This window comes from Ranitomeya variabilis, chromosome 2 (genome assembly GCF_051348905.1).
Source record: "Ranitomeya variabilis isolate aRanVar5 chromosome 2, aRanVar5.hap1, whole genome shotgun sequence".
In the NCBI taxonomy this organism is placed as follows: domain Eukaryota; kingdom Metazoa; phylum Chordata; class Amphibia; order Anura; family Dendrobatidae; genus Ranitomeya; species Ranitomeya variabilis.
In genome coordinates, this window is record NC_135233.1 from 124008823 (window position 1) to 124022125 (window position 13303).

At 42.9% G+C, this 13303-nt stretch overlaps 1 protein-coding gene and 1 non-coding gene across 2 annotated transcripts in view; both read right to left on the minus strand.

Annotated features, from left to right (window-relative positions):
* Positions 1–1138, minus strand: part of TMEM178A (transmembrane protein 178A) — a 274821-nt gene extending 273683 nt beyond the window's left edge. Inside the window, exon 1 of the mRNA XM_077282917.1 lies at positions 63–1138. Within this exon, the coding sequence (XP_077139032.1) occupies positions 63–483 (421 nt within the window). The 5' untranslated portion in view covers positions 484–1138. The remainder of the gene's footprint in view (positions 1–62) is intronic.
* A 10242-nt stretch (positions 1139–11380) lies between these two features.
* Positions 11381–11496, minus strand: LOC143810434 (U5 spliceosomal RNA). The gene has a single exon (XR_013222889.1). It is a non-coding gene; the product is annotated as a U5 spliceosomal RNA (small nuclear RNA).
* Positions 11497–13303: the final 1807 nt, after the last annotated feature.

Sequence of the window (13303 nt, forward strand, 5' to 3'; positions counted from 1 at the left end):
GTGCACATGGTACCAACAACAGACCCCAGCAAGAGAATTCCACCTTGTGTAACCATGCCCACCTTTCAGGATCAGATGGTCAATATCCTTGTCAATTCCCATAATATAGCATTTCCTCCACAGCCCAGAGTAGGTAGAGAATAGGGGGCGTCCACAGTCTGACTCCAGAACCCCAAGTCCTAGCAGAGACCTCCAGTTCTCCAGTAGATCCTCTGGTTCTCTTACCCCACCAGCTGGGGCTGGTGACAGAAGACCCATCTTGCGGTTCTTTGAGGAGTCTCCACGGTAGGGCAGTTGATAGAGGGGCATGAGTCTGTTCTTCTGGTCTGTAGGGTCTGAGTTACCCTGGCTCTCACATATCTCCTTATGTTTGCGAGTGTCTGTCTCATACCAGTGGTCTGTAAATATAGCTATGACCAGCAGAATCAGGGAGAGAAGGCTCAGAGCCAGGCTAACAGCAGTGACCAAGCCCCGTGTCTCCATGGCTCTTTGTGAAGCAGCAGCATCACACCAAGGCAATACTGGCTGGCATGATGCTTGGTTTCAGGAAACCCACTCCTTTCCTCTCACCCCTCGTTGTGCCTTTGCAACCATTAAGCCACCCCTTCTGTAATCTGCATCCTCCAAAACATTCAGGATGCCTCTTCTCCATAGCCTAGACCATCATGTCACCTACTTCTAGCTGTCTTCAGTCTCCAACTGAGCAATCAAAATCTAGTGAGTTGTGCAGAACCTGGATTCAACTCAGCCTATTATGTGTCTTGCAGTCTCAGCCTGCCCGGGAACAGAATGCAGGCAGCCGCTTTCTTACCCAGCCAAGCAGTGTATCTTCCCTCCTCTCTCCCTCCTTTCCCAGAACATTATTTCTTCCTACATTGCCCCACCTTCCTCTCTGCCCATACTATACTTCTTCTCTCACTGTCCTATTATTTCTCTCTCCCTCTCTCCTTGCTGCCCTTTCCTCTCTCATTCCTTGCTCTCTCCTGTGTTCTCTTACTTATCTTCCTCTGATTCTTCTCTCTATATCTCTCTCTTGCTTTAATCTCCCTTACATTTCCTAACTGTCCCTCAGCTCTTTATCTCTGGCTCTTTGCTCTCTCCCTATCTTTCTCTTCAATGCAGCATGGTTACAAATCTCTAAATCAAGAGGTAGAAGGATATTTATACCTGCTAAGTGAATGAATAATGTACAGTCTAATCAATCACAATAATGATCTACTCCCCACAGCATGTGCCCTTCCCAGATCTAGGCAGGGTATGACAAGGTCACAAAGACAAATCAGTAACAATGCAGTATAGAGGAAATACAAGCAAGCGGCAACATAGTGACAGAATTCTGGTTTAGACTGTAAATATGGTGATATGGATGTTGTGAAACAAAAAACCCAACATAGTAATCTTTCGTATACAGAAGAAATATTTTGTAATTACTTGTCAACGTCATTATTCAATCTGGCAATCAATATTATTGTATAAGAATGAATTATTCTGGAATCTAGTAAGAACTGTGATTATGATTTAGTACTTATTCAATCATCCTGTGATAATATTGTCTTAAGGAAAATGATACACTCTACGGAGTTTGCCTATCGAACTACCTAGAGCAAATTATGTGCTTTCCCTCATCTCCAAATACAGTATGTGCCATATTTTCTAGAATGCTAAGTCATTTCCTCTCCAACACCAACGTCTCTATCTTAGAGGTGTTATATTAAGTTAAAAAAATATAAAGAGCAAGGAAAATTGTGTCATAATAAAAACACATTTAAGATATATTACCTCTTTTATATGATGTGTATATACAAATGAATATTGACTGTATTCTCACCCATCCCTTGTAGATTGTGAGCCTTCGCGGGCAGGGTCCTCTCTCCTCCTGTACCAGTTATGACTTGTATTGTTTAAGATTATTGGACCTGTTTTTATTATGTACACCCCTCCTTACATGTAAAGCGCCATGGAATAAATGGCGCTATAACAATAAATAATAGTAATAATAATAATAATAATTGACAATGTGGTTTATTATGTGGTTTTAAAAATTAAAAGTTTTAGGCAGTTGAGTGAATTTCAGATTTTGTTTGAAATTATGTACATATTATCACTTGTTGATTATGTGATATCTCTCTCTATAAGGAGAGCCCTGTCAATCACCTGGAGTGGCACGGGAAGTGGGAATGTCTTACAGGGACAGTGCTGGACTAGTCTTGTCTCTAGCTATAGTGTCTGGCCAGACTTTCACACTGTATTTTCTCTGAAACATCAGAGCATTTCAGATTAAAATATACTTGGCTGCAATCCTGCAGTTAGGCTCTGATTTATGTTTCCTGCAATTTGGGCAGCATAAACAAGTACCCTTTAAGGCAAAATGACTTGGCATTTTTGCAGGTAGTAAGAATTGCAGATCAATGAAGAAGCAAAGGAAAATGAGTAACACTTTGGTCTCATGATTAGGGATGAGCAGGCCCATGAATGTTCAGGTTCTGCCGAACTGTAGTTCAAAGTTTGGTTCGGCATCCAAACTTGACTCCAACCAACCCAGTAGAAGTCAATGTGGACCAGAACTTTGGTGCTTTAAAATAACTGTAAAATGGTCACAGTAGGGGCCAGGGGGCTGCAAAACAAAGATAAATGGGGGTAAGAGCAGGACAATTTCAGTGCAAACAAATGTGGATAGTGAAATGACTTAAAATAATAAATTATAAAAAAAAATATAACTTAATAATCTTGAACCAGGATGTGGAGGTCCAAGTGGAGGAGGAGAATGAGGAGATGGTGGATATGGCTGTGTAGGTGAAAGAAGCAGAGGAGGAGAAAGGCAAAACTTGGAATATTAATAATTTCCACAATTGGATGTGTTAAAGAAAATGTTCCTATGCTGAGATAATCGTTTAAACATTCCCCTGCTGTGTACTGTGTAATGGCTGAGTCTGACCATAACGGGACATGGTCTGATCATACCACAGCTCCTGGGCAGGGGAGGAGGCAAAAGAAAGTGTATAGACAGGACAGCACAGGATCACAGCTGATTCTTTTTGTGAGATAAAGTATTTCTCTGACTGTTTTTTAAAAATGTTTGACCTCAAAAATTATTTGCCATTCCATGCTGTAATGTCTATATACTTTATTACATCCTCACCCAGATGTGGTATGATCAGACCATTTTCCTGTCAGGTTAGACACGTCCTTTACACAGTACACAGCATGAGCACATTTATAAGATTATCTAAGCAATGAGTATTTTCGTAAACACATCCAATTGTGGAAATTATTGGATGAAGAGGTAGTCAATACTCTCTCTCTCTCTCTCTCTCTCTCTCTCTCTCTCTCTCTCTCTCTCTCTCTCTCTCTCTCTCTCTCTCTCTATATATATATATATATATATATATATATATATATATATATATATATATAAATATACACAGCTCTGGCAAAAAATAAGAGACCACCACATGAAAACCCTGTCATGGGCAGCCCAATCTCCAGACCTGAACCCCATTGAAAACCTCTGGAATGTAATCAAGAGGATGATGGATAGTCACAAGCCACCAAACAAAGAACAACTGCTTACATTTTTGTGCCAGAAGCAGTGTGAAAGACTGGTGGAAAAGCATGCCAGGACGCATGAAAGCAGTGATTAACCCCTTAATGACGGGATCTTTTTTTGGTTTTGCGTTTTTGTTTTTCACTCCCCTCCTTCCCAGAGCCATAACTTTTTTATTTTTCTGTCAATATCGTCATGTGAGGGCTTATTTTTTGCGGGACAAGTTGTACTTTTGAACAACACCATTGGTTTTACCATGTCGTGTATTAGTAAAGGGGAGAAAAATTCCAAGTGCGGTGACATTGCAAAAATATGTGCAATCCCAAACTTGTTTTTTGTTTGGCTTCTTTGCTAGGTTCACTATATGCTAAAACTGACCTCGTATTATGAATCCTTAGGTTATTACAAGTTCATAGACACCAAACATGTCTAGATTCTTTTTTATCTAAGTGGTGAAAAAAAATTCCAAACTTTGCTGAAAAAAAGAAAAATTGGGCAATTTTCCGTTACCCATAGCGTCTCCATTTTTGGTGATCTGTGGTTGGGTGAGAGCTTATTTTTTGCATGCCGAACTGACATTTTTATTGATACCATTTTGGTGTAGATACATTCTTTTGATTGCCCATTATTGCATTTTAGTGCAATGTTGCGGCAACCAAAAAAAGGTAGTTCTGGCATTTTTACTTTTATTCCCGCTACGTCGTTTAGCGATCAGGTTCATCCTTTTTTTAATGCTAGATCAGGTTTCATTTTATTTAATTGTTTTATTTTAAATGGGGCAAAAGGGGAGTGATTTAAACTTTTATATTTTTTTATTTTTTTTCATATTTTTAAAAACACTTTTTTTAATTTTGGCATGCTTCAATAGCCTCCATGGAAGGCTAGAAGCTGCCACAACTCGATCACCTCTGCTACATAGAGGCGATGCTCAGATTGCTCCTATGTTGTAGGATTGCAGCATTGCTATGAGCGCCGACCACGGGGTGGCGCTCATAGCAATCCAGCATCAACAACCATAGAGGTCTGCAGGAGACCTCTGGTTGTTATGCTGACTGTTGTGAATTTGGATTCTGGGCTCCCCCGGTGGCCGCTTGTGGAATTGGACTTGTCATCCTCTTTCCTGTTTCACCTGATTCCATCAGTAGTGGGTGTCGCTATTTAAGCTCATTTCTCTGGTGGTTTCTTGCCGGTCAACAATGTTATCTGATGCCTCTCAGTGCTTGTTCCTGCTTCTAGACTACTACTAGATAAGTTGGACTTTTGTCCATGTTTTGTTTTGCCTATTTGTTCCAGTTCACAGCTGAAGTTTTGTTACTGTGTCTGGAAAGCTCTCGTTGATCAGGGATTGCTACTCTGGCGTTATGAGTTAATGCCAGAGTTTAAGGTAATCTCTGGATGGTGTTTTGTTAGTGTTTTTCTGCTGACCATGAAAGTATACTATCTGTCTTCTGCTATCTAGTAAGCGGACCTCAAATTTGCTAAGACTATTTTCCTGCTGCGTTTGTTGTTTCATCTGAACTCACCGTCATTATATGTGGGGGGCTACTGTCTTCTTTGAAATATTTCTCTAGAGGTGAGCCAGGTCTTATATTTCCCTCTGCTAGCTATTTAGGTCTTAGGCCAGAGCTGGGCATCTAGCGATAAATAGGAAATGCTACCTGGCTATTTCTAGTTGCGCGGCAGGCTTAGTTCATGGTCAGTATAGTTCCATCTTCCGAGAGCTTGTCCCTCTATAGGCTTGCTAGGATCTCTGCCTGCAGAGATCATGACAGTTTGACCGGACAATAAAGTGTTAAAGACCCAGGTTGAGAAAGGAGAGTTATAAGAAGTCTGCTGAAATTTTTTTTTTTTTTTTTTCCCTCCAGTCTGCCTTGCTGCAGTCTTTTCTCTCTCTCTCCTCCTAATCTCTGTATGCTCTGTGTGCACCTGACAATAATGGATCTCCAGAGTGTAACTGCGGGTTTGAATAATCTCATCACGAAAGTACAAAATTTACAAGATTTTGTGGTACATGCTCCGGTATCTGAGCCGAGAATTCCTTTGCCGGAGTTCTTCACAGGGAATAGAGCTAGCTTCCAGAATTTCCGAAATAATTGTAAGCTTTATTTGTCCCTGAAGTCTCGTTCAGCTGGAGACCCTGCTCAGCAGGTTAGGATTGTGATTTCCTTGCTCAGGGGTGACCCTCAAGATTGGGCCTTCTCATTGCCAGCAGGGGATCCTGCGTTACGCGATGTGGATGCGTTTTTTCTGGCCTTGGGCTTGCTTTATGAGGAACCTCATTTGGAACTTCAGGCAGAAAAAACTTTGATGGCACTATCTCAGGGGCAAGACGAAGCTGAAGTTTTCTGCCAAAAATTCCGTAAATGGTCTGTGCTTACTCAGTGGAATGAGTGCGCCTTGGCGGCAACTTTCAGAGAAGGTCTCTCTGATGCCGTTAAGGATGTTATGGTGGGGTTCCCTTTGCCTGCAGGTCTGAATGAGTCCATGACAATGGCTATTCAGATTGATAGGCGTCTGCGGGAGCGCAAACCGGTGCACCATCTGGCGGTGTCTATGGAAAAGACGCCAGAAAGTATGCAGTGTGATAGAATTCTGTCCAGGAGCGAGCGACAGAATTTTAGACGGAAGAATGGATTGTGTTTCTATTGTGGGGATTCTACTCATGTTATATCGGCATGCTCTAGGCGTACAAAGAAGCTTGATAAGTCTGTTTCCATTAGCACCATTCAGTCTAAGTTTATTTTGTCTGTAACCCTGATTTGCTCTTTGTCATCCATTGCCACGGACGCCTATGTTGACTCTGGCGCCGCTCTGAGTCTTATGGATTGGTCCTTTGCCAATCGTTGTGGTTTTGATTTAGAGCCTTTGGAGACTCTTATTCCTCTGAAGGGGATTGACTCCACCCCATTGGCTAATAATAAACCACAATACTGGACACAAGTAACCATGCGTATCAATCCGGATCACCAGGAGATTATTCGTTTCCTGGTGCTGTATAATTTACATGACGATTTGGTACTGGGATTGCCATGGTTGCAGTCTCACAACCCAGTCTTGGACTGGAGAGCAATGTCTGTGTTGAGCTGGGGATGTAAGGGTATTCATGGGGACGTACCTTTGGTTTCTATTTCGTCGTCCATTCCCTCTGAAGTCCCTGAGTTCCTCTCTGATTATCAAGACGTCTTTGACGAACCCAAGCTTGGGTCGTTACCTCCGCACCGTGAGTGCGATTGTGCCATAGATTTGATACCGGGTTGTAAATATCCAAAGGGTCGTTTGTTTAATTTGTCTGTGCCGGAACATGCTGCTATGCGGGAATATATAAAGGAGTCTTTGGAAAAGGGACATATTCGTCCATCTTCTTCTCCCTTGGGAGCTGGGTTTTTCTTTGTCTCAAAAAAAGACGGCTCTTTGAGACCATGTATTGATTATCGGCTTCTGAATAAGATCACTGTTAAGTATCAATACCCATTGCCATTGCTTACTGATTTGTTTGCTCGTATAGAGGGTGCTAAGTGGTTCTCTAAAATTGATCTTCGTGGGGCGTATAATTTGGTGCGGATCAGGCAGGGGGATGAGTGGAAGACCGCATTTAATACGCCCGAGGGCCACTTTGAGTATTTGGTCATGCCTTTTGGTCTTTCTAATGCCCCTTCAGTTTTCCAGTCTTTTATGCATGATATTTTCCGCGATTTTCTGGATAAATTTATGATAATATATCTGGATGATATTCTGATTTTTTCTGATGACTGGGACTCTCATGTCCAGCAGGTCAGGAGAGTTTTTCAGGTTCTGCGGTCTAATTCTTTATGTGTGAAGGGGTCTAAGTGCGTTTTTGGGGTCCAGAAAATTTCCTTTTTGGGGTATATTTTTTCTCCCTCTTCCATTGAGATGGATCCCGTCAAGGTGCAAGCTATTTGTAACTGGACTCAGCCCTCCTCTCTTAAGGGTCTTCAGAGATTTTTGGGCTTTGCCAACTTTTACCGCCGATTTATTGCTGGTTTTTCGGATGTCGTTAAACCACTGACTGATTTGACCAGACAAGGCGCTGATGTTGCTAATTGGTCCCCTCATGCTGTAGAGGCCTTTCAGGAGCTTAAGCGCCGTTTTGCTTCTGCCCCTGTGTTGCGTCAGCCTGATGTGAATCTGCCTTTTCAGGTTGAGGTTGACGCTTCGGAGATCGGAGCTGGGGCAGTGTTGTCGCAGAAAGGTTCCGACTGCTCCGTCATTAGGCCTTGTGCCTTCTTTTCTCGCAAATTTTCGCCCGCAGAGCGGAATTATGATGTTGGGAATCGGGAGCTTTTGGCCATGAAGTGGGCGTTTGAGGAGTGGCGCCATTGGCTCGAGGGGGCTAGACATCAGGTGGTGGTATTGACTGACCACAAAAATTTGATTTATCTTGAGACTGCCAGACGCCTGAATCCTAGACAGGCGCGCTGGTCTTTATTTTTTTCTCGCTTTAATTTTGTGGTGTCATACCTACCGGGTTCTAAGAATGTTAAGGCAGATGCCCTTTCTAGGAGTTTTGACCCGGACTCTCCTGGTAATTCTGAACCCACAGGTATCCTTAGGGAGGGAGTAATTTTGTCGGCCGTTTCTCCTGATCTGCGGCGGTCCTTGCAAGAGTTTCAGGCGGATAGACCGGATCGTTGTCCGCCTGATAGACTGTTTGTTCCGGATGATTGGACCAGCAGAGTCATCTCTGAGGTACATTCTTCTGCATTGGCAGGTCATCCCGGAATTTTTGGTACCAGGGATTTGGTGGCAAGATCCTTCTGGTGGCCTTCTCTGTCACGAGATGTGCGAGTCTTTGTGCAGTCATGTGACGTTTGTGCTCGGGCCAAGTCTTGTAGTTCTCGGGCTAGCGGACTGCTGTTGCCCTTGCCTATTCCTAAGAGGCCTTGGACACACATCTCGATGGATTTTATTTCAGATCTGCCTGTTTCCCAGAAGATGTCTGTCATCTGGGTGGTCTGTGACCGTTTCTCTAAAATGGTCCATTTGGTTCCTCTGCCCAAGTTGCCTTCTTCTTCTGAGTTGGTTCCTCTGTTTTTTCAGAATGTTGTCCGATTGCACGGTATTCCTGAGAATATTGTTTCTGACAGAGGTACCCAATTTGTGTCTAGATTTTGGCGGGCATTCTGTGCTAGGATGGGCATAGATTTGTCTTTTTCGTCTGCTTTTCACCCTCAGACTAATGGCCAGACCGAGCGGACTAATCAGACCCTTGAGACATATCTGAGGTGTTTTGTCTCTGCTGACCAGGATGATTGGGTTGCTTTTTTGCCATTGGCAGAGTTCGCCCTCAATAATCGGGCCAGTTCTTCCACCTTGGTGTCCCCGTTTTTCTGTAATTCGGGGTTTCACCCTCGATTTTCCTCCGGTCAGGTGGAATCCTCGGATTGTCCTGGAGTGGATGCGGTGGTAGAGAGATTGCATCACATTTGGGGGCAGGTTATGGACAATTTGAAGTTGTCCCAGGAGAAGACTCAGCGTTTTGCCAACCGTCATCGTCGTGTTGGTTCTCGGCTTTGTGTTGGAGATTTAGTGTGGTTGTCTTCTCGTTTTGTCCCTATGAGGGTCTCTTCTCCTAAGTTTAAACCTCGGTTCATCGGCCCTTATAGAATATTGGAGATTCTTAATCCTGTTTCTTTCCGTTTGGACCTCCCTGCGTCCTTTTCCATTCATAACGTTTTTCATCGGTCGTTATTGCGCAGGTATGAGGTACCTGTTGTACCTTCAGTTGAGCCTCCTGCTCCGGTGTTGGTTGAGGGTGAGTTGGAGTACGTTGTGGAGAAAATTTTGGACTCTCGTGTTTCCAGACGGAAACTCCAGTATCTGGTCAACTGGAAGGGTTACGGCCAGGAGGATAATTCTTGGGTCAATGCATCTGATGTTCATGCTTCTGATCTTGTTCGTGCCTTCCATAGGGCTCATCCTGGTCGCCCTGGTGGATCTGGTGAGGGTTCGGTGCCCCCTCCTTGAGGGGGGGGTACTGTTGTGAATTTGGATTCTGGGCTCCCCCGGTGGCCGCTTGTGGAATTGGACTTGTCATCCTCTTTCCTGTTTCACCTGATTCCATCAGTAGTGGGTGTCGCTATTTAAGCTCATTTCTCTGGTGGTTTCTTGCCGGTCAACAATGTTATCTGATGCCTCTCAGTGCTTGTTCCTGCTTCTAGACTACTACTAGATAAGTTGGACTTTTGTCCATGTTTTGTTTTGCCTATTTGTTCCAGTTCACAGCTGAAGTTTTGTTACTGTGTCTGGAAAGCTCTCGTTGATCAGGGATTGCTACTCTGGCGTTATGAGTTAATGCCAGAGTTTAAGGTAATCTCTGGATGGTGTTTTGTTAGTGTTTTTCTGCTGACCATGAAAGTATACTATCTGTCTTCTGCTATCTAGTAAGCGGACCTCAAATTTGCTAAGACTATTTTCCTGCTGCGTTTGTTGTTTCATCTGAACTCACCGTCATTATATGTGGGGGGCTACTGTCTTCTTTGAAATATTTCTCTAGAGGTGAGCCAGGTCTTATATTTCCCTCTGCTAGCTATTTAGGTCTTAGGCCAGAGCTGGGCATCTAGCGATAAATAGGAAATGCTACCTGGCTATTTCTAGTTGCGCGGCAGGCTTAGTTCATGGTCAGTATAGTTCCATCTTCCGAGAGCTTGTCCCTCTATAGGCTTGCTAGGATCTCTGCCTGCAGAGATCATGACAGCTGACGCACTGATGAACCCTGATCATGTGACAGGGTCATCGGTGTGCGCATTTCCGGCCGGATGGCCGGAAGCACTTGTTAAATGCCGCTATCAGAGTTTGACAGTGGCATTTATCTAGTTAATAGGCAGGGTCGGATCGCGATTCCACCTGCTCCTATTGTGGGCACATGTCAGCTGTTCAAAACAACTGACATGTCCCGGCTTTGATGCGGGCTCACCGCCGGAGACCACATCAAAGCGGGGGTTCTGCCATCGAACGTACTATTCCATCCGATGGCAGAAAGGGGTTAAAAATCATGGTTATTCCACAAAATTTTGCTTTCTGAACTCTTAATATTAATATTTTTGTTTCTAAATGATTATTATTATTATTATTATTATTATTATTATTATTTATTATTATAGCGCCATTTATTCCATGGCGCTTTACATGTGAGGAGGGGTATACATAATAAAAACAAGTACAATAATCTTGACCGATACAAGTCACAACTGGAACAGGAGGAGAGAGGACCCTGCCCGCGAGGGCTCACAATCTACAAGGGATGGGTGAGGATACAGTAGGTGAGGATAGAGCTGGTCGTGCAGCAGTTTGGTCGATTGGTGGTTACTGCAGGTTGTAGGCTTGTCGGAAGAGGTGGGTCTTCAGGTTCTTTTTGAAGGTTTCGATGGTAGGCGAGAGTCTGATATGTTGTGGTAGAGAGTTCCAGAAATGATTATGAACTTGTTTTCTTTTGCATTATTTGAGGTCTGAAAGCACTGGTTTTCTTTTTTAATTCTGACCATTTTTCTTTGTCAGAAAAAAAATACAAAACTTATTGCTTGGAAATTCGGAGACATGTTGTCATAAGTTTATAGACTAAAAGACCAATTTACATTTTTACTCAAAAATATACCTATAAAGAGAAAAATCAGATAAACTGAACATTTTGCAGTGGTCTCTTTTGCCAGAGCTGTATCTTTCTGATTTAAGGGCAAAAGAATTCAAAGTTTTAAAATTGCAAAATTTTCCAAATGTTCTCCAAATGTAATTTTTTTACACAAATAAGTGCAAGTTTCAGTCTCCCACCGTAACCCCACCCACCCATTCCTTTATTCTGTTGTTGAACCCAATTAAGGAAGCCCCAGCAAGCTGGAGCATGCAAAAATTGCCACAAAGCTCAGTTTTGCTCCTCTCCACGGAAATCTTTAGTAAAAGGCGAAAGATTTTTACGTTCTGAAGAGAAACCAGAGTATACTGGGCAAGTTATATCGAAGAAATTTTACCACTATCATGAAGTACAATATGTCACGAAAGAACAGTCTCAGAATCAGTGGGAGGCGTTGAAACATTCCAGAGTTATTACCTCTTATAGTGACAGTGTTCAGAATTGTAAAAATTGGTCTGGTCATTAACATGCAAACCACCTTGGGGGGTAAAGGGGTTAAAGCCCTCCCTGTCTTCCAGTTGTTAGGTCTACTAATGGACACACATGCATATGACTCTTTTTTAAAGCATAAGGAAGTAACTTACCCATTCCCATAACTCCCGTAGACTTTTAAAGAACAGAACTTTCTACATGTTAAGATTTCTCTCCTATGTGTGGCCGTGACAGAGTCTTAGGTGGAGTCAGTGTTCCCATCAACCCTAAGGCTACTTTCACACTAGCGTCGGGCCGACGTACCGACGCTAGCGTTGTTAGCGCTGCACAACGGGGGAAGCGGATGCTGTTTTTCAACGCATCCACTACCCCATTGTGAGGTGCGGGAAGTAGGGGGTGGAGTTCCGGCTGCGCATGCGGGTCAGAAAAGACGTTCCCGACGTTCCAAAAAATGTTGCAAGCAACGTTTTTTGCTGCCGACAGTCCGCCACAACACGATGCAACCGTCGCACGACGGTTGCGACGTGTGTCAATGCGTCGCAATGCATCGCCAATGTTAGTCTATGGAGAAAAAACGCATCCTGCAAGCCCTTTTACAGGATGCGTTTTTTGACCAAAACGACGCATTGCGACGGAGGACAAAAAAACGCCAGTGTGAAAGTACCCTAATCTAGTTCTGGCACTTAATTCTCCCAATCAAGGGCTGCTGTTCACAGTGACTTTCCATTCTGATAAAAAAACACATCAGGCTTTACTATTATACACTGAAGAATTTTCTAAATGAGCATAGTCTGCTTGTGGCATTAAAATCAATAGGGTTGTTAAAAGAAATGTTTCTCTGTTTTCTGTAAAAACAATGATACCGAATAACAGAGAAAAACATTATTCTGAAAAGAACTTTAGCTAACGTTATGCTTTTCTGTGATCTAAAAAATAAAGCCATCTGAATTTATTTTACTGTCATAGGAACAGCTTTACAGGACTAAAAAGTCAACCATTGATTTTCAGCCTGCCACTTTTTTGCTAGGGAGAAAAATTCAGTGGTCACTGTCTATCTACATCCATATCAGGTTTTCATTCACAGGAAGGGGTCTTGTGGGCTTATTCAATGCAATGCAATGGCACAGCAGAAAATGCTAACATCGCCAAGATCGTGGTGTAGCCAATATTTGTTGATGTCCAACTATGTTAATTGTGTTCTAAGAGACACACTAGTAATCTGGATATTATTTGGCTGTGTGTATTGTAAGTATCTTAATGCATATTGTGCTTCTTTTAAATCATAGAATCATAGAATGGTAGAGTTGGAAGTGACCTCCTGGGTCATCTGGTCCAACCCCCTGCTCAATGAATTATTCATTAAATCATCCCTGACATATGTCTATCCAGTCTCTGTTTTAAGACTTACATTGAAGGAAAGCTCAACACCTCCCATGGCAGCCTGTTCCACATGTCAATCACCCTCACTGTCAAAAAGTTTTTTCTAATATCTAATCTGTGTCTCCTCCCATTCAGTTTCATCACATTATTATTATTTATTATTATAGCGCCATTTATTCCATGGCGCTTTACATGTGAGGAGGGGGTATACATAATAAAAACAAGTACAATAATCCTAATCAATACAAGTCACGACTGGTACATGAGGAGAGAGAACCCTGTCCACGAGGGCTCACAATTTA